We start from the raw sequence: 27,915 nt of genomic DNA, 5'->3' as shown, positions 1-27,915 counted from the left end.
TGAAGCACAAACTCACCAACATGTATATATTTCAATGCTACAACCGGTAGTCTAAATTACACATAAAAATATGAACAGGGCCAAGGAAGGACAGTTTCCATTCACCGAGATTTATTCCTAACATGGAGATAACGTTGCAATAACATACAACAAAATGCACCACTTTTCAATGGTTCAATGGTACTTTATTAGTCACATGTACCGAGGTACAGTGAAATTCATTTCTGTATACAGTTCAGTCCAAGTATCACTATACATCCTGACGCCATTTTGAAGTCCCAGTGTGTAAGTGCAGGGTTCTTGACCTGACCATGAAGAAGCAGTTGTCCTGGTGACTTTGCAGGGTCAACCTGGCCTTTGGTGTCCTCCACCACTGCTCCGCTGCATTGCTAACACTCCCTATGAATCCCCCTAATATATTAGACTATCATTTAAAAACTGACACGACCCAAGGCTGTTCCTCAGACCTCTAAACTTTCCAAGGATATTCAAAGATTACAATTCTGCCATTTTCACAGGGCATTTGACAAATATATACAGTGGACCCAAGATATTAATGTTTTATGAACTGCACTATTCATACTTGTGGAAGGATATATTTTAAAAAAGTATGACTAGGAGATGCGTGTCAAATAAAGGACACCTTATTAGAAAATTTGTATTTAAAAAAAGTTATCCTAAAACTCTGCATTTTGTGTCCTTTTTGCCACCCCGCTATTAATGGCTCAGAGTGAAAATAATACTCACCATTGGATGGAGAGAAGGGATGACCTGGCTTCTCCCGGGCTTTCTTCTGGATTTTCCGAGTGGCCCACTAAAAAGATGCAAACAGCACTTAGATCAGAACAAGTCCATCAGTCCCCAGTCCCTCAGATTGCAGCAAGACATTCCTATACCACACTATGCATGATTCGCACCCCAAAGCACAAATCCCAACTACATCTTCACAATGTAGAGACAAGGAATTATAGATGCTAATTTACTAAAAAAAATGAGACACACCAAGTGCTGGAGTAACTCAGCAGATCAGGCAGCGTCCCTGGAGAACATGGATAGGTTTCATGTTGGGACCCTCCTTCAAGGTTCTCCAAGAAGGGTCCCGACCCAAAATGTCACCTATCCATGTTCTCTCAGCATGATGCCTGACCCGCTCAGTTACTCTAGCACTTTGTGTCACATCTTCACGACAGGCTAATCGGCTACAAATGATCTTCCTTACACCAGTTCTGGAAGTAACCGAGAGTGGTTGGGAAGCGTGTCGGTGTAGTGATTTGATGGCAGGCAAGTGTGGAGAAATGGGAATGAATGGATGTGTGAGAGGAGTGGAGTAGGTGACCTTTTCACGTTTGCTTGTGTCTGATGGGAATGGGAGAGTTGATGTTTGCATTTGCATGGTGGATGTTAGTTGGGAATGGCATGTTTGCTAATGTTCGAGGATCCGTACACTCTCCAATTTGCCCTTTTATCTTGTTGCAGCTTTCTTTTCAAGAAGTTTTAAAGTACCAATATCGAGAATAAAATAAATCAGACACTAAACAGCATAGCTTTAAGATGAGTGGGGCAATGGTTAAAGGAGATGTGCAAGGCAACGTTTTTTACACAGAGGGTGATGAGTGCCTGTCACCCACTGATAGGGTTGGTAGTTGAACTGGATATGATAGTGGTATATAAGAAGCTTTGCGATAGGCATATGGATATGTAGTGAGTGAAGGGATATGGATTATGTAGAAAAGAGATGGTCTTGGCATCATGTTCGGCTCAGATATTGTCGGGTAAATGTCCTGTTCTTGTGCTGTACTGTTCTATATTCTATGTTCTAATTTGTGCCACATAATGAACTAAATGTATTGCAACTTCAGTGCTTTATTGGACTTTAACACAAAGCAATCTACAGTTTAACTCAATCTGAGTCATTGCCTTACCAAATATTACTCAAAAAATTACAACCCACTTCCTTATTGCTCTCTCGCAACAAAGGGGGCGACCACATGTGATTAGGTAGTAGTTAAATGCTTTGTTTACCAGCCCTGAGCCCTGCAATGAAAGTTTAAAATGAGCTGCCAATGTGTCAAGAAAAAAAAGTACAGCAAGATTTATCAAGGTCTTTTCCCCTGAGTGTTCAAAACACTGAAAGATTGAAATGTAATTTTACGAAAAATAACAGACAAAGCTTAAACTATATCTCAGTATCAACCTGTGTTCTAGGAGGCTCTGAAAGAAATAGCTACTCTGGAAAGATTTTGATTTTAACGGAATAGAAATAAGAATACATTGGTGGCACGGTGGCGCAGCAGTAGAGTTGCTGCCTTACTGTGCCAGAGAACTGGGTTCATCCTGACTTCGGGTGCTTGTCTGTAAAGATTTAGACCCTGTGGGTTTTCTCCGGTTTACCCCCACATGCCAAAGATGTACATGTTTGTAGGTTAATTAGCTATAGTGTCCATAGTGTGTGTGTAGGATAGCGTGAGTGTGTGGGGATCGCTGGTCGGCGCGGACTCGGTGGGCCTCTTTCCAAGCTGTATCTCTAAACTAAAATAACTAAAATGGGAATAAAGCCCAAGCAGATGCGACAAGAAGAGACAAATGTAGAACTACTTCAACCAGCTTGTCCCAACATGCTTTCCCACATTTTTGTTCTCTTTTGGTCTACCTATTCACAAAACATCAAAAGGAATACAGTAGGACGAGGAAGGATGTGATGGAAGAGATTGCAAAATGTGGGAGGTGGGAGAGTTAACATATTGAGTGAAGGAATAACCAAGGGTCAAATTGAAAGGAGGGCGGCACATCATCATAACACGGATCAGTTATCAGCCAACATCCACACGCATGGCCAGATGTTGACCAGCCTGACTGATTGACACTTTCTTGACACAAGGCGGTTAAGAGAACGTTCGCCAACAACCTTGAAATCTGCAACACAGCAAAGTATGACCATCAGACCAAAGTCCTACCAGGTGAGGCAGAGGTTCACGTGCACCTCCTCTAACCTCATCCAGTCATACAGCACAGAAAAAGGCCCTTCAGCTCAAATAGGCCATGCCACCTAGGATGCCCCATCAATACTTGTCCCACGAGCCTGCATTTGACCCGTATCCCTCTAAACCTCATATCCATGTTTCTAAATGTCTTTTAAATGTATTTTTTTAAATATGTTACAGCTACACAGAGCCTTTATTAAGCTGTATCTACAGCAGATCGTTTTATTCAAGTCACCGCAAAAAGGATCACATTGGTCTTGGGGGTGTGCAGCGTAAATTTATCTTTGGTTGAATTATGAAAAGTTACACAAACTGGGATTGTATCACCAGGTATTTAAATAATGAATAATTTGATTAAGACTTCAAAGTGAACTGAATATGCAGAGGGGAATGATTTTTTTAGATTTTTTTTAGATTTAGAGATACAGCGCGGAAACAGACTCTTCGGCCCACCGGGTCCGTGCCGCCCAGCGATCCCCGCACAATATCCTACACACACGAGGGACAATTTTTACATTTTATCCAGTCAATGCTGGCTCGAAGGGCCGAATGGCCTCCTCCTGCACCTATTGTCTATTGTCTATTAACCTACAAACCTGTACGTCTTTGGAGTGTGGGAGGAAACCGAAGATCTCGGAGAAAACCCATGCAGGTCACGGGGAGAACGTACAAACTCCGTACCGACAGCGCCCGTAGACAGGATCGATGAGTCTCAGGCGCTGCATTCGCTGTAAGACAGCAACTCTACCGCTGCGCCACCGCTCCGCATCTAACCTCATCCAGTCATACAGCACAGAAAAAGGCCCTTCGGCTCAACTTGTCCTTGCCACCTAGGATGCCCCATCAATACTTGTCCCACCTGCCTGCATTTGATCTTGTTAGGGAGTCCAGAATTAGGAATTTGGTTTTAGATTATATATTACTACTCTATAAATGGCTAGGTCAATTGTAAATAGTAAAGGTGAGATTAATAGTAGAGTCGAGATATGGGCCCCATATTTGAGGAGGGAGGCCCTCTTCTGTAGAGGGTCCAGAAGAGGTTTACAAGACCAGGAATGAGTGGATTAGCATATGATGAGCATTTGACAGCACAGGGCCTCTACTTGTTGGAGTTTAGAAGGTTGAGGGGGGCCTCATTGAAACTTACAGAATAATGAAAGGCATAGATAGATTGGATGTGGAAAGGATGCTTCCACTGGTGGGAGAGTCTAGGACCAGAGATCATAGCCTCAGAATTAAAGAGCACTCTTTTCGAAAGGAGGTGAGGAGGAACTTCTTTAGTCAGAGGGTAGTTAATCTGTGGAACTCATTGCCACAGAGGGCTGAGGAGACTGTCAGTGGATAGTTTTAAGGCAGAGAATGACAAATTCTTGATTAGAACGGGTGTCAAGGGTTATGGGGAAAACACAAGAAAATGGGATTAGGAGGCAGAGGATCAGCCATGATTGAATGGCAGAGTAGACTCGATGAGTCGAATGGCCAACTTCTACTATAACTTTTGAATTAACAGACTTTGTTAATGAAAAGGCATCAAAGTATAGGGGGCAAATTTGGGTCTATAGAGTTAGGTCATAGATCAGCAGGCATAAAGAACCAAATCGCCTTCGATGTTTTGATGATCATGTATTGTCTTTCCGCTGACTGGTTAACATGCAACAAAAGTTTTTCACTGTGCCTCGGTACACGTGACAATACATTAAACTCAACTAAACGTGATCTTCAAAGTACTTCTTATCGAACAAAACCGCTTACCTCAAGTGTCTTGACCAGAATCTTCATATAAATTTCTGTTATTCCCAATGAAACACCAAACATGGCAGGCAGCATAATGAGAGTGATCCCCAGGATGAGCCACATTAACAGCACCCTCAATGCAAGTTCCCAAAACTCCTCCATCGACAGTCGCTCCCTGCTGCCAGGGTGTGCAGATGCCCTGCCTCGATGATCGCACAAATTAAAGGCAAGTTGCAGACCACCAGCAATGGGTCACATTCCTGCACACACAAATGAAACAGGTTTAATGTTCCAGACATCCCTGCAGACTCGCAACTATACAGCACCTTCCAAGCAGCAAAATATCCCAAATCACCAATATCAGACCACATCCAGTGTTGAATAAAACTAAAACTTAGATTGGATCTAAATCTTGGTCAAAGATTTCAAGGAATACTGGGTCTCACTCTCATCAGCAGGGATTGTGGACTGGGTGTACACTCACTACCAGCCCAGCCAAGTGAGGAGGGTGGATTGAGGAATCTACCACTCAGTCCTCGACTCTTCCACAGCAACACTGACAGATACAGCACTGCGGGGCTGGGAACCCTGACAGCTAGCTGCCCAACGTCCATGGCTAGTGGTTGCACCATCCAACTTAAAAGCCACATGAGCCCAAGAACAGGTCGCACAGAGGAAGCTTCGGCTCTGGCTCGTGTTTTGCGCTTCTACTTCTCACTCCGGATCCTGGGTTGGTCTTGCCCCACGCTCCGGGCTGTCCTGCTCCCACCCCCACCCCTACCCCCACCCCTACCCCAACCCCCACCCCTACCCCAACCCCTACCCCAACCCCCACCCCAACCCCTACCCCCACCCCTACCCCCACCCCTACCCCAACCCCTAGCCCAACCCCTAGCCCTACCACCACCCCTACCCCAACCCCTACCCCTACCCCCACCCCTACCCCCACCCATACCCCCATCCCTACCCCTACAACCACCCCTACCCCTACCCCTACCCCCACCCCCACCCCTACCCCCACCCCTACCACTACCCCCACCCCTACCCCTACAACCACCCCCACCCCTACCCCTGCAACCACCCCTACCCCCACCCCCACCCCTACCCCCACCCCCACCCCTACAACCACCCCTACCCCTACCCCTACAACCACCCTTACCCCCACCCCCACCGCCACCCCAACCCCTACTCCCACCCCTACCCCTACAACCACCCCTACCCCCACCCCCACCCCTACAACCACCCCCACCCCTACAACCACCCCTACCCCTACCCCCACCCCTACAACCACCCCCACCCCTACAACCACCCCCACCCCTACCCCTACAACCACCCCTACCCCTACAACCACCCCTACAACCACCCCTACCCCTACCCCTACAACCACCCCTACAACCACCCCCACCCCTACCCCTACAACCACCCCTACAACCACCCCTACCCCCTACCCCCTACCCCCACCAACTCACCTCCTCCCGTTCACTCCCAGTGCGGGACGGTTTCTATTCAGTAGATTATAACTCTTCTCCGCGTTTGCTCGAGTCCAGAGTTCATCCGCTTCTTACTCCGCCCATCCGGAACTCACAGCTCGGTTGTTTCCCGTCCCTCCCGCGATACGAGGCGGCTCGGGCTGGGCTGGGCTGGGAACCGGGGTGCGAGCGGACCGTCTTTCGGGACCGACGAACCCTCCCTCGTCCGTTGCAGCCAGTCTCCGTTGGGTTTACTCGGTGCTTTACAACTCCTTGTTCTGTCCCTCTGACTTTTGTTTTCCTGCGAATTTTGTTTGCACTCTTGCAGATCCGAGAATTAATTAACCAAACCGCCCACATTTTATCCTAGTGCCTTAGTCAATGTATCTTGGGACTAAAGGGGAGTTTAGGTCTTTGTTTTCAATGTTTTTAGAGAGAGAAAATAAACACATTGTCGCCATAACTTTGAAACATTTGGATTGATTGTACCTTGTATTTAGATATATCTATACTTATCACAATGCAGTGTGAAGAGAGTGCTATATTTTGATGCAGCAACAGTTAAAAATCAAATCACAAGTGTGGAGTAAGTGTGGGGAACAATTCTTTAAAGTATTAAACAGAGATCCTCTGGCACCAAGATGCCTAGCCAACATTTTATTTCTCCTTCCAACACCATCAAACGTGTTGTCATATATTCACGTAAAGTATCCATCATGTTTCTATTTATCAGAATCTGGTCTGATGCCAAATAAAGGCAAAATCCTACCCTGATGAAACATAACTAAATCTTAATTATGTTTCCCTGTCGCCCAATGAAAAACAAAAATGAAGAGACATTTCAAAACAAAATGTTCAAAAAATCGAATTACATTTCTTCACTTTTTGCTTTTCGCTGGGAAGATCATCATTTACATAGATACATAGATACATAGGTGCAGGAGTAGGCCATTTGGCCCTTCAAGTCAGCACCGCCATTCAATGTGATCATGGCTGATCATCCACAATCAGTTCCCCGTTCCTGCCTTTTCCCCATAACCTTTGATTCCGCTAGTCCGAAGAGCTCTATCTAACTCTCTTTTGAATGCCAGCTCCTAATTTCCCTTGGAAGTATAGATCCAGAGTAGTGGAGCACATCAATTCTTGTAGCAAAAGTCTCGTTGAAGTCTGAAGAAGGGTCTCGACCTGAAACGTCACCCATTCCTTCTCTCCCGAGATGCTGCCTGACCTGCTGAGTTACTCCAGCATTTTGTGAATAAATTCTTGTAGTAAGTTTGGGTGCAGCTGGTAGAGCTGCTGCCTCACGGTGCCAGAGAACCAAATTTGATTCTGACCTTGGATGCTGTCTGTATGGAGTTTGCACTTTCTCCCTGTAACCGTGTGGGATTCCTCCCATATTGCAAAGATGTGTGGGTTTGCATTTAAAATCGCCTCTGCAAATTGTCCCCAGTGTGTCGGGAGTGGGTGAGAAAGTGGGAGAAGATAAAACTGCTGTGAACGAGATGATCGATTTTTCAGTGTGGACTTGTAAAGTCCAAGAGACCATTTCCATTCTATAGAAAGACTGGAGCGACTGGGCTTGTATACACTGGAATTTAGAAGGATGAGAGGGGATCTTATTGAAACATATAAGATTATTAAGGGATTGGACACGTTAGAGGCAGGAAACATGTTCCCAATGTTGGGGGAGTCCAGAACAAGGGGCCACAGTTTAAGAATAAGGGGAGGCCATTTAGAACTGAGACGAGGAAAAATGTTTTCAGTCAGAGAGTTGTAAATCTGTGGAATTCGCTGCCTCAGAAGGCAACGGAGGCCAATTCTCTGGATGCTTTCAAGAGAGAGTTAGATAGAGCTCTTAATGATAGTGGAGTCAGGGGGTATGGGGAGAAGGCAGGAACGGGGTACTGATTGAGAATGATCAGCCATGATCACATTGAATGGCAGTGCTGGCTCGAAGGGCCGAATGGCCTACTCCTGCACCTATTGTCTATCTCTAAATTATGTTTTGGGTTTAGTCGTCAATAGTCAAGTTTATTTGTCACATACACATAAATGTGCAGTGAAATGAAAGATTACCCACAGTCCAACAATAAGAGCAATAAAAATAAGCAATAACACACACAATCATAAGCCAACACCAAACAAAAAGAAACATCTATCACAGTGAGTCTCCTCCAGTCACTTCCGCACTGTGATGGAAGGACAGAATGAATTTTCTCTTCCCCTGCCGTCCTCTCCTAACTCATCACTCCACTATCAATGCTGCAAGGTTGGCTCTGTGTTGACCTTGGATTCATCTGCAGCACCTTGGAAACCAACAAGCTCTGCCACCAAGAAGGGCAATGGCACCAGACACATAGGAACTCCAAGATCAACCACATCTCTCATAAACCATCCTGATTTGGAAATATTTCACTGTTTCATCATCAATATTATTTTAAAATCCTGGAACATCACCACATGGTATCTTCAACAGTCAGACTGTAGAATTCAAGATGGTAGCTTACTACCACTCACTCAAAGAGAAACAGGCCAACTAACACCAGCCCTATCAGTGACAGTTCCATGCTATCATTGGATTTTATAAGATCGTTCTCAAGAGCTATTTAGAAATATTAATGTTCAAGAATATTACTTTCAACTCTGAAGAGTCATTAAAACTTTCAAAACATATAACAAACATTGAGAAATGTGAGATGAAAAGTAATTTCTCTTTTGCATGGCAGTCATTTTTTGGTCTCTTGGATTTCTCCGTGTGCCTTTTGTCCCAAAAACCACTGATATCCTTATAGAAATAGCAGAATTGTCAATTAGATGGGGAACTAGAATTGTTGTTGAGAAATCAAACTGTTTTACTGTGAACTCATGCACATATCTTCACTTGAAATTTCACCTTTACTTGAAATTTCACCTTTACTTATTTCATTTGTGTTTATCTTCATGGTAATGATACAAAAAGGTGGAAATAATATACTCAATGCATATGCATTGAAGGCAAACCATCTGTTTATTGAATAAATCAGGCCACATTCATTGGAACTATGTGTCATTGTTAGAGTGAATGACCGTGTTCTAGTTGTCACAGAGCCCATTGTGACGCAAAAGATAATTTGGATTTGCAACATCCCAGCCATCCACATATCTCTTAAATATTTGTGAATGCTGAATGGTCCTTCATCTGCACTACCCCCAGTACGTTTCTGACATTTCCAATATTTCTGTATCAAGGCAGATTTGTTGAAGGTAATTGTAGTTTTTTACTGTTCAAATCCATTTTAATCCTAGCTGATTACAGTGTACCTTTAAGCTATATTTCCTTTTTTTTGGTTGTTTACACAATTCTGAACTAAATGTTGTTCCTCTTTCAATTTAACTGTACATTTGCAGTGCTGAATAAAGCAGTTAGTGGTGTAGCCACAATGTGAGGCAAAAAGTGGCTGACGTTTGAGCAGATTTGGTTCAGATTTGGCAGACTCCAGCAACAATGAGCAATGTCTGCTCATTGTTGCTGGAGTCATTGGAGCCTGCAGCATTTATCAATATCAATGGTCATGGAGGGGAGGATGCTCCTCAAACTGTGGAGCACCCTGGACAATACAGCTCACCCCCTCCATGACACACTGGTCAACCTGAGGAGTATCTTCAGCAACAGATTGGTTCCATCAAGATGCAGGACAGAATGCCACAGAAGATCCTTCTTCCCTGTTGCTATCAAACTTTACAACTCCTCCCCCTTCTGTCGTGGGGTAGACTGGGACTGAGACTGACTCCCCTCCCCTCCACAATCTTTGCACATCCCCAATCCTTTCCACTCGTCACTTTAATTTCATGTTTCATTTATTTTGTGATTTTATGACTGTTGGCAGATCTATTTCCCTCCCACCAAGGAAGTCGCCATAAAATCCACCTAATGCACTGACAACTGTACTCCAGCCACCCGGTGGTCACAACCATTGACTCTGCCAATTCTCATCTCTCACCTGGCCACCAATAGACTGCAGCCATCAACCCGCCTGGATTCCAGGCCCAGTTCCAGACTGAGAGTATCTCAACCTGAAACATCAACTATCCACATTCTCCAGAGATGTTGCCTGACTCACCGAGTTGCTCCACCAATTTGTGTCCTATTGTATTAACCAGCAACTGTAGTTATCTGTTTCTAATACTTACACAATACTTATTCAAATTACAATACCTTACTTGTTTATAGTGGACAATCAGCAATAACAGATGCCATCCCCCCTCCTCCCCTCCCCCCATATAGTCAATTTCAACAAAGGTTTACTGTATAGTAAACCTGGAACAGTTTACAGAGCCTGGCATTTTTGGTATCTACAAAACTCTTGAATGGAGTAAAACAAATTACAGCTGGCGTGTATGAATTGCAGAATGAAAGCACATTTTCATAAAATTAACTTTCGAGTCCTTCAGCCAAATGAGACCCCTTTGGCAACACTAAAGCAGGCAAAATGTTACCAATATGTCCCAAGTACAATGGGGATGGAGCAAGGTAAGAGGTACTACTGATTGTCGTGGCTGTGAAGCCACAGCAATAAGAGGGAAAGAACAGAGCAAGGAGTCCAAAAAGGAAGGTAGGAAAGAGAAGCTTGTGGAGAGACAATTGGAAGCCCAAGCACAAGGCAGCATAGAAACAATAGAGCCTGCAGATGCTGGAATGTTGTACCCTTTATCCTTTAGCAGTACACTGTGGATGGCTTGTTTGTAATCATGTGTGATCTTTTCTTTGACTGGATAGCATTACAACAAAACTTTTCACTGTACCTCAGTACATATGATAATAAACTAAACAAAAGGCTCCAGTTTATAAATCATATTTCTTAAGCAGCCCGTCTCCTGCTTTCTGTGTTATGCAGACAGCACTGTTACTTTGCAAAACTGCCCTTTTAATTTCAAACTGATTACTGTTTGCAATTAAACTGTGGACCGCCAGTTTTGTCTTTTTTAAACCACTTCTCATCATTTCAATGTCAACCACATCATTATATTGCAGAATCCCTAACATACCCCAATGTTAATAGTGTTACATTGAATTTTTATCATTCAGATTGCTTATGTCCTTGGTGTTGCTCTCCCGCACTCACCAGTCCACCCAGTTTTCTTCTCCCTTTGTACACCCCCTCCCAACAGGTTCCACCTGCCTAACAGCCCCTCCCAAATGGATCCTATCACCTGCCAGCCTGTGTCTTATCCATCCCTCCTTCCCTCAGAAGGCTATTGCTGGCAATCTTTCACTTCCCTTTCAATGCTGATGCAGGGCTCAAGTCAAGAGGTGCTGCTTGACCCACTGAGTCTTTCCAATGCCCTGTTTATGTTACAGCACAGAGAAAGGCTGAGAAGATTGGGTGGATCAGAACTAGCCACTAGATACAGGAGCTGATGTTTGGTTGCAAAGGTAGGTCCCACTGACTGAGAATACTTGCCTTTCAAATATGATCAGAATGTTAATGTGGGCTTGGTTTATTATTGGCATCATTGGGTTATGTATATTCTACTAAATATTTGTTCAAACAATAATACTTTAAGATTCATGTTCCAATGCAATGTATAGAAATTGATTAGGGAAAATATTTTCATAGTTCTTATCGAACTCCTGAAAGGCATGAACCAAATGTGGTTGGAGTTAGACTAGTTGTGGAAAGAGTTTGTAGACTTGTGGAAGCAACTGCAAAATTCCAAGCAAGAGTGGGTGGCCTTAATGAGATAAAAACAAAGCAAGTATTAAGGTTTCATATATGTCATAAATGTTAATGTTTCATAATTCCTTAAATAGTGTTTAAGTGTTATTAAATATGCATTATGTGTAATTTTCTGGAAACATAACCACATTCTCATTGACATTTTAAAATCCACAATTATTCTGTGTAATCATTCTGTATAATTCAGTGTAATCATTCTGTATAATCAATCCTGTGTAAATTTGTTTTACGTTTTTTTCTGAAGAGGGTGTTTGCGATAAAAGGCTGTTAGCTGAGAATGGAAGTGCAACTGTGATGTTGGTGGGTTGCCACAACTTTAAGAGTGTGTTTAAATTCATTGGTTGTACTATGCTTGCAATATGATTGAAGACTATTGTCGCTTATAAGAGGTGTTTTGCTTGATACACTCAGTATTGGTGAACTATTGTAGACCTCAACTGAAAGATATAATAACACAATACATTCTCCTTTGGAAACTTAAACAAAAAAAAATCCAATTCTTCACACATGACTGTAATTCAATCAGACACTGTTTTAAATATAAATCTGCATATTTATTACCCTCATTTAAAAAACTCAGCAATTTCTATTCTTCCTTTTATTTCTTTTCTTTTATCTTGGAGTGTTTTTGTTCATTCTTGTTACAAACGCTGCTCATTGGTGGTAAACACTAATCATTAGTTTGAAATATGTTACTCCTGGATGGAAAACCATGCACACACTGTTGGAAAGTTAACACTGCAGTTTACATGGAAAACATTTTACAAATTTTATTCTGAGTGATTTACACTTAGAAGACATTATGTACAGAGAGCCCTGGATATACATAACAAAAGCCCTTTGTTCCAGAAATAACTAAATGGGGAGGGTGTAGGAAAGGACTGCAGATGCTGGTTTAAACTGAAGATAGATACAAAAAGCATGAGTAATTCAGCGGGACAGGCAGCATCTCAGGGTCTCGACCTGAAACGCCACCCATTCCTTCTCTCCAGAGATGTTGCCTGTCCCGCCGAGTTACCCCAGCTTTTTGTGTACATAAATGTTTGCTGAGGTGTTATTGTGAACAGTTTTTCTTTCTCAGGTTGCAAATTAGGGATTTTAACTATGTAAATGCTGAGAGGGAAGCCCAAATTGTATTGCACTGTCCTGGCTTCATATTTCATATTTCCTTGTGGCACAGCTGGTAAAGCCAGCGACCTGGGTTCAATCCTGACCTTGGATGCTGCCTGTCTGGAGGTTTGCATGTTCTCCCTGAGATCGCATGGGTTTCCTCTGGGCCCTCCAGTTTCCTACCACATTCCAAAGACCTGTAGGTTAATTGGCTCCTGTAAATGGTTTCTCGCGTGTATGATAGAACTAATGTACGGGTGAATGTGGTCAGCACAGACTCGGTGGGCTAAGGGGCCTGCCTCCATGCTGTATCTCTAAATAAAACTAAATTAAGCTAAACTAATGAGAGGTGAGGGGAGAGAAACGTCCTAGCTATAAGAGGTGTATCAATTGACATCTGCGGCAACGAGGGGAAAACGTAACAATGATTGGAACTGTGCCTCACACTTACAAAGTGGATGTTCACTTCTGGCACTCAATCATCTCAGCCTTGGGACATGACTGCATGAACTCCTCAGGCCAATGCGTCAGACCAGCCATCTTCAGCTGTTTTAACAGTGACCTTCCAACCATCATGAAGTCAGAAGTGGGAACATTTGCTAACGATTCCACAAAGTTCAATTCCACTTGCAACTCCTCAGCGAGTGAAACAATCCACCACAATGGTGCAAATGAATCCAACACTCCACGTTAAGGCAAAAACCACTTCCAATAAGAGAGAATCTAACTACCCACACGACCCATCAAGTGTTGTTCCTCCAGCTTGCGTGTGACCTCACCCTGGCAATGAAGGAGGCCCAGGATGGAAAGGTCAGTATGGGAATGGGCAGAGGAGTTAAAATTCGTTCTCTCTGAAGCCCTCTCCTGCCTTTGCCCCTTTACCTCAGACACGCTCTCTCTTTAGAAGGATGAGAGAGGATCTGAAACACATAAAATCATTAAGGGGTTGTACACGTTAGATGCAGGAAAAATGTTCCTGATGTTGGGGGAGTCCTGAACCAGGGAGCACAGTTTAAGAATAAGGGGTAGACCATTGAGATATGGAAAAGCTTTTTCACCCAGAGAGTTGTGGATTTGTGGAATTCTCTGCCACAGAGGGCAGTGGAGGCCAATTCGCTGGATGCATTCAAGAGAGAGTTAGATTTAGCTGTTAGAGCTAAAGGAACCAAGGGATTATGGGGTACTGATTTTAGATGATCAGCCAGGATCATCTTGAATGGGCGGGAATAACCTACTCCTGCACCTATTTGTCTATGTTCCCCCCTCCGTCCCCTCTCTCGCCTCGTGTGGAGCGCCCTGTCTGTGCGCGCGGCCGCAGTGTGTGGAGCACGCTGTACGTGCGCGCCGCCGTGTGTGGAGCGCGCTGTACGTGCGCGCCGCCGTCGCCGCGTGTGGAGCGCGCTGTACGTGCGCGCCGCCGTCGCCGCGTGTGGAGCGCGCAGTTCGCTGTCGCGGGGCGGCCATTGCCGCGCTCGTCCTCACAGTGAGGGGCGACCATGGCGGAGGAGGAGGCGGCCCGCGGCGGCGGCGGCGTGGTGTCCGGGGCCTCGGTCTCCGGCTTCGTGTTCGGATCCCTCGCCTTCCAGCTCGCCAACGCCGACTCGGACGCGGTGAGTAGCGGGGAGCGGGGAGCGGGCAGTGCCGGTGGACCCTCTCCCTGCATCGCCGTAACGGTCTCCGGCATCTTCCCCGGCTCCGTCCCACCCCCTCCCCTGGCAGCCTGGGCTGGGGATCTGACTTCCCACCATCCCATCCCACTGCCTGGTCTGAGGGTTCATCTCCTCCCCACTCCACTTCCCATCCCGCTTCTCCAAGGGTCCATCCCGCTACCCTGGGGATCTGACCCCCCCCCCCCCCCCCATTCCCAATGCCACTAGTCTGACTGTTCATCCACTCCACTCTCTTCCCCTCTCTCCCCCCCCCCCCCCTCCCCACCCCCATCCCGCACCCCCCAGGGCTCTGCTCCCTCCCCCATCCCACTTGGCCGAGGGTCCATCCTCTCCCCATCCCACTAGTCTGAGGGTCCATCTCTTCCCCACTCCACTCTTCCTGCCTCCCACCACCCTCATCCTGCCTCCTACCACCCTCATCCTGCCCCCACTGCACTGAGGATCTGCTCCCCCCTCCATCCCACTTCTCCGAGGGTTCATATTCTCCCCTCAGCCCCCCCCTCACCCCCTGAGGATATGCTCCCTTCCTCCCCCCACCCTCATCCCACTTTTCCAAGTGTCCATCCCTTCCTCATCCCACTTTCATTGTTCTTTTCCCACTCACTTCTACATACTTCTCTCCCATCCCATTCCTCAGAGGTTCCTCTTGTGACAATGGTCTCTCTCCCCTGGAGGTCTTTCCAACTCCACCTCCTCACAGGGTCTCTCTTGTGCTCTTCCCTCTCCCACCAGTCTTATAACATCCTTTTTACACCAGCTTCCTTTTACCTACTCCTTTACACTTGATGTGTATGATGCAATTAGCCATCTATCTATCTAAACTGCACATTTGGCATATTGTTTGTTATAGGTTGTGGGTTATTAAGCTGACGAGGAGAATTCTGATCCATTCATGTAGATGGCAGAGAGATTGCTACTAGTAGACCGACCGATGAGACTGAAGACAAATAATATGTGAATGGTTAATTTGTAGTGTATATGAGTTTCTTTAATGATGGTTTCATTTGGTATATATTTTTTTTTTTGCATAGACTGGGTGCACCATATGTAGACCTGGTATAATTGCCAGACTTTAATGTGCCTGGTGCTGGCACATCACAACAGACTGAGAATTTTACACTTGCAACAAATTTGACAGCAGTGTATGTGATGCCCATGTAATCATGCACTTGGAGAAGTCTGGGTCAGTATTTAAGAGTCAAAAGTACAGGCTTTGAGTGGCAACACTATGCATTTGAGGCACAGACGATATTGATGCTAGAGGCGGAGAGAGTTTGCGGTGGCACATATCAGGAAGTTGGTAAGTTGTACAAGGGACCATGAATCATGCAGGCCAGTGAAAAATAAGTTGCAGGGAGTTGAATTTTTGTGGAGAAGATAAACTATGCACGGTAGCGCAGCGGTAGAGTTGCTGCTTTACAGCGAATGCAGCGCCGGAGACTCAGGTTCGATCCTGACTACGGGTGCTGCACTGTAAGGAGTTTGTACGTTCTCCCCGTGACCTGCGTGGGTTTTCTCCGAGATCTTCGGTTTCCTCCCACACTCCAAAGACGTACAGGTATGTAGGTTAATTGGCTGGGTAAATGTAAAAATTGTCCCTAGTGGGTGTAGGATAGTGTTAATGTACGGGGATCGCTGGGCGGCACGGACTTGGAGGGCCGAAAAGGCCTGTTTCCGGCTGTATATATATGATATGATATGATATGGTCAAGAGTCAATCTTGTTTTATTGTTATATGTCCCAAACAGAACAATGAAATTCTAACATGCAGCAGCACAACAAAATACATAAATATTTTCTTAGCCCCCCCCCCCCTCCTCAGTCATGGCTGACCATGGGTGATGCATCCTAGTTGGCTGCTTGCTCCACACCTCGGCTAGAGCAGCGTCGCTTGTGGCTGAAGAGACCAATGTGAGAGTGATAGTCTCTGTCGCAAAGGTCACATTTGTATGTGGTAAACATAGTACTCTGTAAACAATATAATGAATGAAAAGTTCAGTATTGGGTCATAAGGAGTAGGAGTAAAATTAGGCCATTCGGCCCATCAAGTCTACGCCATTCAATCATGGCTGATCTATATCTCCGTCCTAACCCCATTCCCCTGCCATCTCCCCATAACCTCTGACACCTGTACTAATCAAGAATCTATCTCTGCCTTAAATATTCACTGACTTAGCCTCCACAGCCTTCTGTGGCAAATCATTTGCACAGATTCACCACCCTCTGACTAAATAAATTTCTCCTCATCTCCTTCCTAAAAGAACATCCTTTAATTCTGAGGCTATGACCTCTGTCCTAGAGGTACTAGAACCACCCTCTCCACATCCACTCTATCAAAGCCTTTCACTATTCTGCATGTTTCAATTAGATCCCTCATTCTTCTAAATTCCAGCGAGGACAGGCCCAGTGCCGACAAACGATCATCATAGGTTAACCTACTCATTCCTGGGTCATTCTTGTAAACCTCCTCTGGTCCCTCTCCAGAGCCAGCACATCCTTCCTCAGATATGATGCCCAAAATTGCTCACAAAACTCCAAATGCGACCTTACCAGCGCATTATAGAGCTTCAACTTTACATCCCTGTTTTTGTATACAAGCCCTCTTGAAATAATTGCCAGCATTGAGTTTGCTTTCACACAGTATACATACATACACATACATACAAACATGCCTACATACACACATATGGAACAAACAAACAAACAATAGTGCAAAAAGACAAAAACAATAGTGGTCCCAAGTCTATGTAGTTCGGAGCTTATTTGGAGGCTGTAGTGTTTAATAGCCTGAAAGCTATAGGGAAGAAGCTGTTCCTAACACTGGACATTACAGTTTTCAAACTCCTGTGTCTTCTTCCCACTTGTAGGAGTGAAATGAATGTGTGGCCAGGGTGGTGTAGGTCTCTGATGATGTTGGCTGCCTTTTTGAGGCAGCAATTCCTGTAAATCCCTTAGATAGTGGGGAGATCGGTACCCTTGATGGACTGCGCAGGTTTCACCACTTTTTGCAGTCGTCTTCCCACATGGGAAGTTTAGACCCTGATAGCAAGGTGTCTGAAGCATTCATTATGGAAAAGACAGACATCTTTCTTGCCAATATAGTAGCGCTGTGGTTTACAATCAGAGCATCGGGGAAAGGAAGAAAGCAATCCTGCTGACAAAATTCGATTGGAGGCAGCAGGTGGATTGTTCTCGAGCAGTTTGAGATATTAGTGTGTTTCAAAAATTGAAGGACTACTGCAGCCTTCAATCACTTGACATTACAGACCATTAAAAATATGAAACCCACAAATAGAAGATTGGGGAAACTTTTGATAATTGTCTTGTAGTTCACTGACTGCCTAATTAGTAAAAAATCGGATAGAATGCATTTAGCCTCCAATCTCCAACTGGGAGAATTAAATGGAGCAAGGTGGTGCAGCTGGTAGAGTCAGCGATCTAGATTCAATCCTAACCTTGGGTGCTGTCTGTATGGAGTTTGCATGTTCTTCCTGTGACGTGGGTTTGTAGGCCAAATGGACTCTGTAAAATAGGACTTGGTGTACAGGGAATGGGTGCGAAAGTGGGATAACATAGAACTAGTGTGAACGGATGATCTATGATCGGCGTGGATTCAGTGGGCTAAGGCCCTGTTTTCATGCTGTATCTAAACTAAACTCAAAAAGTTAGTGGGTGATAAATAATACCAAGGAACTTCTGTGGTGCTTTGAGATGATGGCCTGTCACAATCAGCTGTCTATCCAGTGTTCTTCTAAAATGTTTCCATGTCAGTCAAGGAAGTACGTTTCTAATTTCCAAAGCACTCTAATGTTTGCAACTTTTGGACATCCAAGTTTTCTGTGCCCAAACGTAGGACAAATTATATCTTTATGCAAAAAAAATGCTGCAGTATCTTAGTGGGTTAGGCTGCATCCCTGGAGAACATGGAGGGTGACATTTCAGGTCGGGAACCTTCTTCATTCAGAAGATGAGTCCCGACAAATCTTGCACAAATCATTTTTTAAATTATTGAGGATTTGAAAGGAATTTAATTTATTTTTCTTTACAGCTAAAAGTTGTTTACATGCAGGAATTGATAAAGCACAGCAATTGATTAGCATGAAAATTATTCCAAAATTCATTACGTTGCATCAGTTACATATACACTCTGAAAGGTCATCTATCCATGTTCTCCAGGGATGCTACCTGATCTGCTGAGTTATTCCAGCACTTTGTCTTTTTTGTAAACCAGCATCTGCAGTTCCTTGTTTCAACATCTTCATGCAAATTGGGAAACAAAAGACTTCCGAACAAAGGCCACCAAAAATTGCAGTTGGAAGACAGTTACAACACAAATACCCCAGATTAATGCACATAGTGCGGAAGATGACATTGTAGGATTTTTCAAAGCATCCACAATTTAAAAACAAGAACAGTCATATCAATGAGGTTTTAAGGTACACTTCAGGTCCATGGCAGATCACATGTTCAATAGTTAGATCACATACCCTTGTAGACTACTACACAAATCTGATAATGCTTTCCCAGACAATATTGCAATCTGCCTTAGCTAAATTGCCTTAGAAACTTTATAACAGACTAGCTTATTTTCTTTGAAGGCCCAGCTAAAAGACTTGAATTCAAATTGAAAGATAGCTTGTAAAAGATCGAACCCAAAGTTAAGAGTTAAAAGACCCGGAATGAGAAAGTGTGACTGTCCAGAAGGCAAAGGATAGGTATTCTGACATTTTCATTACTCTTGGGAAAATTTGAACGCAATGAAGAGGTCCTCAGAGCTGAAGAAGTCACTGAATGATTTCTTAAGGAAGAGGAAACTGCAAATCTGATTGCTGTAATTGACAGTCAGCCTGACGTTTGATGACTGAATTGCTGGGGAACCCAAGTCTGAAACAAGAAAACCTTTGCTCCATTTCAGCAAACTAGATTTCAAACCTTTGTTCATAACAATCTACATTGCAAAAACATTCCAGATGGACTCAGGAGGTTTTTTTAAGTAGCTGTTGACATTAAGATACCCGTGTCTGACAAACCCCAGCAAATGTGGCATTTGAAAGAAGTTGCAGAAACATCATTGCAATGAGGATAGTTTACTGAGGTTGAAGGTGGGCCCATTGCTGTTGTCCTTTGTTCCACTTTCATCAAATCTTCCACTGCCTGTAAAAAGCCAAGCAAAATTTTTTTTATGCCCAAACAGAAACAGATTTGTAGTGATGTCCTGTTAGGCTTTGGTCTGATAGTTTTAGTATTTCTTTGTTACTCTTTGTCTGATACTCAGTAATGTATGAGCAGCAACTTTTTTCTAGGTTTTTGAAAAACTGAAGCCATTTTTTTTCATGGCCTGCCAATAATTCTTGGATCATTTACTTCATCCCTTGCCCTCATAACTGTCTGAAATAGAATGAAATTGCTTCTTTACTGTCACTTTTGACCCAGGATGAAACTTTCAATTACAAATCCACACCATCACCCAATAAATCATCTACCATTGCATCTAATGTTTCCTCTTTCACTTCTGCTTTTACCATCCCTCGGCTTGATAATTCCAACACACTTTTCCCATTGTTCCGCCATTTTGCACCATAGCAAACTTAGACTAAAGCTCTGCTTGTGCCCTAACTTGATCAACAATTACCATTATGCACACTGTCTTTCTTTGGCCATTGTACAACAATACCTCAACTGGTTGATCAGTAGATCTATGTCATCAGATCCAGTGTTAAACCAGAACTGTCACAGTATATGACTTAAAGTACACATTTGCAGAAAGAAAGGTGGCTGGTCAGAGGACGGGACAGTATATTGATAAAAAGTTAAATAAAGAAGGAAAAATTGGATGAGGCGGAGGATATATGGAATGAGCTTCCAGAGGAGGTAGATGAAGCAGATGCTATAACAGCATTTAAAAAGCACCTGGACAAGTACCTGGATAGGAATGATTTGGAGGGACATGTGGGCAAATGGGACGAGCTTAGATGGGGCATTTTGGTTGCATCGGACCATTTCGGCAAAGGGCCTGTTTCTGCTCTGTATGACTGAATCTGCATGATAAAGCCATTCAGCGACATAAAATCAAAGCTTCTATAGATTGTTTTCCAAAAAAAAAGTTAAAATGCACTAATTTTATAGAAGGGAGGGGTGGGATTTAACCGGTATTTTGCATTAGTCTTCACCACAGGGAATGCAAGTAACATCTCACAAATAGCTGTAAATTGGGAGCTGGCAGGAGGGGAAGAACAAAGGATAATTACAATCTTCAGGGGAAATTGGAGCTCTGGCCCTGTCCTGACAGACAACAGCATTGGATTTAAAAATAAGTGTCCAGTGAGATAGCTGTTGCTGGAGGAGAAGCAGTTAATGAAGATTATGCTGTGCATGAAGAGTCAGGTTATCATACGAGGAAGGTCAGGATGGGCTAGATTTGTATCTGCTGAAGTGCAAGAGAATTCATTGAAACACACAAGATCCTGAGGTATTCATAAGGTGCATGTGGCGAAGATGTTTCCTCTTGTAAATCTAGAACTAAGGGTCCCTAGTTTTTTTTAAAGTAAGGATTTGGTATTTCGGAGATGAAGCATTCATTCTCTCCAACCTTTTCCATCCCGAAAATATTCCAATTGTTAGAGCACAGCATCATCTTCACTAGAGCTTTTATTCTGACTTTGTACAATCCTCAATTTGAATTGCCTAACATTGGTGACCATGCTTCAGCTATCTGAGCCTAATTTTATCTTCCTGATGACACTGCACACTGCAAAAGGCAGGCAAATTGTGTGAAAACAACCATGCCCTTATGAGTTTGGATGCAATGAATTGGGGCTACCTATGACAATTGGAGCTTAGGATATCATTGGAGATATTGTCCTTTTCATAGTAAAAGTACTGGAATCAGTCTAAAGAAGGGTCCTAACCTGAAAAGCCACTTATCCATGTTCTCCAGAGATGCTGCCTGTCCTGCTGAGTTACTCATCATTCTGTGCCCATGTCTAGTATAAACCAGCATTTGCAGTTCCTTTTTATTACATTTTGCTTAAGGGAATGGGTGTTTTAGCTTGCTTGACGAGGATAAAGCAGAGCTATCAGTTATAAATAGATGAAATATAACTGAAAGGGTTTCAAAGATTACAGTTGCCACCATCTTATGGCCCTCGATCCCAGATGTCCATATGGACCATATGTATGGTGCTAATTGTTAGACGCTACAAAAAAGTTAGAATGCTCTTTGGGACATCTTAAGGTTGTGAGAGGCAATTATATAGAGACTTTTTTTTTTTCTCTGCAAAGGCATTGTTTAAAGATTACATATTGATTCTGACATTATTTAGGGCAATAGAACAATTGTTTGGTCACATTGCATCCAATAAAATTTAGTCTGCAGCAACGTTAGTGGTCTAGGAACTTTGAAATCGATATGGTACCTTCCAACACATTTCGTCTGCTCCACTGCGAAAATATCCTCAAGGTATGCCTACTATGAAGAAGTTTTCTCTCCGACGAGAGTTCTGCAACACCCGCTCTCCCTTTGTACCCTTCCATATCTCTAGTTTCCCTCTCCCCTGACTCTCAGTCTGAAGAAGGGTCTCGACCCGAAACGTCACCCATTCCTTCTACCCACAGTGCTGCCTGACCTGCTGAGTTACTCCAGCATTTCGTGTCAATCTTTAGTGTAGGTTTGTTCAATTAAAGTCATTAAGATGTATGGAATTACGATTGTAGTTAAGAATGAGCTCCCAATCTACCAAAAGTACTTGCATAATACATTTTGATTGATTAGAAGTGTTACTTCAGGATCATCAGAAAACGCAACTTGGTGAAAGGTGATAAGTGGGCTGTTTTAAAGGCCAGTGCATGTAAAATATCCATTTGTATAATTCTTGAGAATACCAACATGGTCATATTGCTTTAATAACATATGCTAACAATGAAACAAGGATATAACATATTGGAAAACTAATAAAATCCATGTTCTGTTTTCCTTTGACAGGAAGGGTTTCTTGTTGGTGAAATCAAATCAGAAGCAAAATATAGTATTACTGATTATCAGATGGATGACATTGAGGTTGAAAATACTATAGGTAAGATATTTCATCTGTGTGAATTCCCTCGTAGAGGCTAAAAATATTCAGTAAGTTTGTAAACCTTACATTGGGGCTTATTTGCATTTTAATATGAATGAATAAATTTTGTTTTTTAGTTTAATAATAGTACATTTTTACCAGAGGCTTAATGAAATTGAAATATGTTAAATGTAATGAGTGCGAGTGTACTTTTGGTGAGTCATATCATATCATATCATATATCATATATATACAGCCGGAAACAGGCCTTTTCGGCCCACCAAGTCCGTGCCGCCCAGCGATCCCCGTACATTAACACTATCCTACACCCACTAGGGACAATTTTTACATTTACCCAGCCAATTAACCTACATACCTGTACGTCTTTGGAGTGTGGGAGGAAACCGAAGATCTCGGAGAAAACCCACGCAGGTCACGGGGAGAACGTACAAACTCCTTACAGTGCAGCACCCGTAGTCAGGATCGAACCTGAGTCTCCGGCGCTGCATTCGCTGTAAAGCAGCAACTCTACCGCTGCGCTACCGTGCCGCGGTACCGAGTCCATTGTAAAGAAAAATAACCTCATGACTACGAAATTAATTCCACAATTAAATATCCCTGATGTCTTTGTGCGCGCAGTATTTTGCGATTAATAGCCACATAAATTGTTTATCTTTGTTGCATTAGTTGACCTTGGCTAGGCAGCTGCACAAAGCCTACAAATGCTATTTGTGTTGTCATCTATGAGCAATTATAGTGCCTGAGTGTCAGCATCTACATGCAGTTCAATGTCTAGAGTCATCCAAGGACAGGTTCAAGATTGCGCCAATGAAGATATTAGGAGATATGATAGAAGCTAAAAAAATTAAAAAGGATTTAAAGGCAGATATAGTAATAGAGAGCAAATCCCATAATCTTGGGCTTGGAACGATGCTAGAGGTGGAAAACTATAAACTGGGGATAAGCAAGAGATTAGAATTGGAGAAAGACTTGATCTTGGAGGGATCAGGAATGGTGGGAGGCCATGGGGAGAATTTGAAAGCAAGGATGAGAAATTTTACAAAAGGACACAAAGTGCTGGTGTAACACAGCTGTTCAGGCAGCATCTCCGGAGAACATGGTTAGATAATGTCTCGACCCATGTTCTCCAGAGATACGGCCTGACCTGCTGATTAACTCCAGCACTTTGTGTCCTCTGTGTATTAACCAGCACCCGCAGTTCCTTGGTACCACATGAGGAATTTGAGATGTTGCCAGCCTGGGAGACAATTAAAGTTTAGTGAGCTTCGGTTGGAGTAAAGGCAGATCAAGAGTCAAGTATGTTTAATCGTCATATATACTGAAAACATAACATTGAAATTCCAAACTCTCTAGTGCAACCACGACTGCTCATAGTTCATAGTTTAGTTGTTTGCAGTGTTCAAGAGCCTGATGGTTGTTGCTAAGCTGTTTCTGATTGTGGAGATCATGGTTTTCAGACTCTTACGCTGTCTTCTTGATGGCAGGAGTGAAATGAGAGTGTGGTTACGGTGGTGAGTCTTTGATGCTGGATGCCTTTTTGAGGCAGCACCTTCGGGCCACCAAGTCCACACCAACCATTGATCATCCGTACACTTGTTCGTGTTATCTCATTTTCGCATCCTGCACACTCAGGGCAATTTACAGAAGCCAGTTAATCTATAAAACTGTATGTCTTTGGCACGTGCGAGGAAACCAGAGCGCCTGGGGAAAACTCGTGGTCACAGGGAGAAAATACAAACTTTACAATCTGTGGTCAGCATCGAACTCTGGTCTCTGGCGCTGTGAGACAGCAACTCTATTGCTGTGCCAATGTGCTACCCTATGTTGATGACATTTCACATTGATGAAAACCTAGAGATGGGTTAGAGATGAGAGCCAAAAAGAAACTGGTATGTCTTCATGCTGGTATTATATTTGTTTGCTTTAAATCAATTGCAGGTCTGTTGTTATGATTCTCAAGAAGAACTTCTCAAATTATGAAAATCTTTATCTCAGTTAGATTATTTTGCTAAAAGTATTACATTTCTGAGGCTTGAACCTCTGAAGAACATATCTTTTAATAGATACTATAAACAAAAGAAACTTAAAAAAACATTTAAACTCTTAATTTGAATGGAGAAGATTAAAGGGGAAATTGATTGAAACAAATAAAATCTTAAGATGTCTTTTCAGGGTGTGTGTAGAGAGGATGTTTCCTCTTGTGGGAGGATCCAAGATGGAGATGAGGCATTTTTAAAACAATTTCTCTGATTTTTAATCTTTTGAACCCTTCCTTGGGATTTACAGAGTTTTGAATATTTTAAAGCAGAGGTAGCTGGATACTTGATAAGTAAGTAGGTGAAATGTTACTGAGAGGAAGGCTTGAATGCAGAGTGGGAGGGGTTCAAAAAGACTGGTGATCTTATTAAATGATGGGGTAGGTTTGAGAGGTTTACTGTTATTCCTAATTTGTATGTTTGTCTATATGTATTGTCCTTATAAAAATCAAGGTATTTTATTGTTTGTGGATGTTCTGCAGATTTCCATGCCATTTCAATGTTTTCCATTTAGCCATAAACATTTGAGGTGCATTTTTCAAGTTATTGCTTGGTTTAGATGAGATGGCTTGTTTTACTTCCATGAATAGGCAATGGTTAAAGACAAGACCTTCCATGATGCTAACATTTGAGCATCTTTATCCAGTGTCAAAGTTTTCATTTAATTAATGCCAATGTTCTTGTCAAGGAAAATATTTGGAAGAGTAACAAAACTGCTGGAGAGTATTCTATAACTTGTCATTTTCTGGTATTAATTGAGCTCCCTCTGAATATAACTGAATGGCCTTTAAAGGGCATTTTAAAGAAGCAATTTTATAAATTAAAACATGAATCCCTCCTGATCTTTATGTACAATTTCCCTCCTGGAAGTTGGTATTGCATGTGAAATTTATTATTCCCCTCTGAACCTTGATGTGCATTTTTCCCCTCTAGATATACAGAAACATATTCCATGTTACTGGCTATTCAGGTACGTGAGCTCAATTGATAGCTACTCTCACTCCTAAGAATTTTACATCTCTTGATTCTGGTGGGAATTGCTCAGTCAGTTTTCACTTGATTCATACATGAAAGTTAATGGATACTCTACTCGTACTTCACTTTATGTTCCAGTTTGTTTGCTGTTTCAGACTGAGTCTGTGGAGAATACTTGTACTTCTAGGGTGAAAATGAATACAGTACTTTGGAAACTTCTCATTACTTGAATGCATCGTTGTGCCCTGAAACATGAAATCCTAAATTACGGGAAGGTTTCTAATTTGTACTGTTTCAGTTCTGCGATAACGTAACTTGGACAGTGAATATATAATAGGGATCAGTTTACTATTGAACAAAGCTTGGAGGTTTTAAGGGCTGGACAATAGAGTTTGTCTTCTTATCCACATGGTGACTTTCCAATATTGTGATGAGGATTAAGTGTCAATGAACGCCGAGCAAGTTAAGAGAGTGGGGGGAAAAAGATAGGAAAGTGCTTTGTGCTTTTTTGTACTGTTACTTAAGATGAAACAGTTTTTAAAAATACTTTATTTCCTCTTGAAAGGTCAGGATTACGTTCCTTGTGCATCCTTGTTGCCCTTGAGGGGATTAAGTTAGCTTAATGTTGACGCAAGAGTTTTGGAGAACAGGTAGGAAAATGGAACTTGGGGCAAGATAAGATCTAATTGAATAGCAGAGCATGCATGAGAGACTATAGGGGTACTATTTTTAAATATTCGTAGTTATATTACTTGTGAATGAGTCATGTAGATGTGTTGGATTGACAGGACATTAGTGAACTTATTGAGGTTTTTACAGCAATCTGAGAGCTTTGATTGTTAAGTTTACTGAATTCGGTTTTATAGATTTCCATGGTGGGATTTGAACTTTTCTTTAGGTTTGCGATCCAGTTCCATTACCACAAAGTTACAATACCTGTGTTGACAGAGAGAAAATTGAATGTCCAGCTATATTTATTGTTAATGATTTAAAAGTGGACCTGTTCAACATGAGTTATGCTACCTCCTGTGGTAATAAGGTTAACAAAGGTTTTAGAGAAGGCCTCGGTACAACCTTCCAAAAGCATCATCTGGATGAAAATGTGTTACTGAATCTTGACAATGGAAAGTATGAGTAATGGACAAAATTTCAAGAAATGTTATGTGGGTGCGTGTGTGACCTGTATCCCAATGGTCCAATTCTTTATTAATCCAACTATTTGCCCACTTACTAAATTACTTCAGCCTGCAGGTATGAAGATCTGTTTGCACACTAATGGGTGTTACATAATCACATTGGTGTGCCAAATCTGTCATTACGGAAAGTAGTGGATTATAAAATAAACTGTCCCAATGTTGTAAGTGAGGGCATACTGCCAAAATAGGATATAAAATCACAGTTAGAAAGCAGGAGCCAAGATTTATAGCACTTTGTGAATTAAAATCATGTTTCTAATGTCCTGTCTGTCTTTTACAGTTTTTACAATGCTGCTGGTGAAGTGGACAAGACGGCATTGCAGAAAATATTGAAAAATCAGGAAAAGGTATTGATAATGGCAAACAAATGAAAAGTTACAAGTGACTGACCTTTAAGTCATTCATGTCGGATTATATATTGTGTAATTTGTCACATTTTCTTTATAGAATTTTCTGATAATTCTGCAGATGAAATGAAAGTCTTTTACGATGTAATTTGGAAAAAAAAGTTGTATATTCTAATTTAACTTTTAGTATAATATTGATGCAAGATGCGAAAGGAATTGTGGCTGATGGGGTCCCAGGGATATTTAAACCAACACTGACTATCTCTCCCAGTGGTATTGATGTAGCAGCAATAATCATGGGTTCTAAAATCCCTCTTAGTTATATATTCATGCAAGGTGGTGGGGGGGGGCACAATTTCAGAAAGAGCACGAGATAAAGATGTTGTCATTGATCTTTTTCACATAACATGGTGCAAGTCGAATTTCTATTACCTGTCTGAGCTTGAAATTACCAGGTTCGCTTAGCTTAAGAATATATGGTCTGTGTTTGTTTATGGCAATTTGTTGTATCTGGCTAGTTAAAAAAAAAAAAATTCCAAGAGGTTCAGGTTTGTAGGTTAATTTGCCTCTATAAAATTGCCCCTAATGTGCACGGAGTGGATGGG

At 42.6% G+C, this 27,915-nt stretch overlaps 2 protein-coding genes across 2 annotated transcripts in view; one reads left to right on the top strand and one right to left on the bottom strand.

The window, feature by feature from the left end:
• Positions 1-6,322, bottom strand: part of gpat3 (glycerol-3-phosphate acyltransferase 3) — a 51,718-nt gene extending 45,396 nt beyond the window's left edge. Inside the window, exons 1-3 of the mRNA XM_078404070.1 lie at positions 6,185-6,322; positions 4,734-4,975; positions 748-814 (exon numbers count right to left, since the gene is read on the bottom strand). Of these exons, the coding sequence (XP_078260196.1) occupies positions 748-814; positions 4,734-4,877 (211 nt within the window). The 5' untranslated portion in view covers positions 4,878-4,975; positions 6,185-6,322. The remainder of the gene's footprint in view (positions 1-747; positions 815-4,733; positions 4,976-6,184) is intronic.
• An 8,131-nt stretch (positions 6,323-14,453) lies between these two features.
• abraxas1 (abraxas 1, BRCA1 A complex subunit) overlaps positions 14,454-27,915 on the top strand; it is a 35,892-nt gene continuing 22,430 nt past the window's right edge. The window contains exons 1-4 of the mRNA XM_078404043.1: positions 14,454-14,621; positions 22,663-22,753; positions 25,726-25,762; positions 27,244-27,310. Coding sequence (XP_078260169.1) covers positions 14,508-14,621; positions 22,663-22,753; positions 25,726-25,762; positions 27,244-27,310 — 309 coding nt within the window. The 5' untranslated portion in view covers positions 14,454-14,507. The remainder of the gene's footprint in view (positions 14,622-22,662; positions 22,754-25,725; positions 25,763-27,243; positions 27,311-27,915) is intronic.

Source organism: Rhinoraja longicauda, chromosome 1 (genome assembly GCF_053455715.1).
Source record: "Rhinoraja longicauda isolate Sanriku21f chromosome 1, sRhiLon1.1, whole genome shotgun sequence".
NCBI classification, from domain to species: Eukaryota; Metazoa; Chordata; class Chondrichthyes; order Rajiformes; family Arhynchobatidae; genus Rhinoraja; species Rhinoraja longicauda.
The sequence above is the reverse complement of the archived record's forward strand: the minus strand, read 5'-3'. Positions and strand labels throughout refer to the sequence as shown.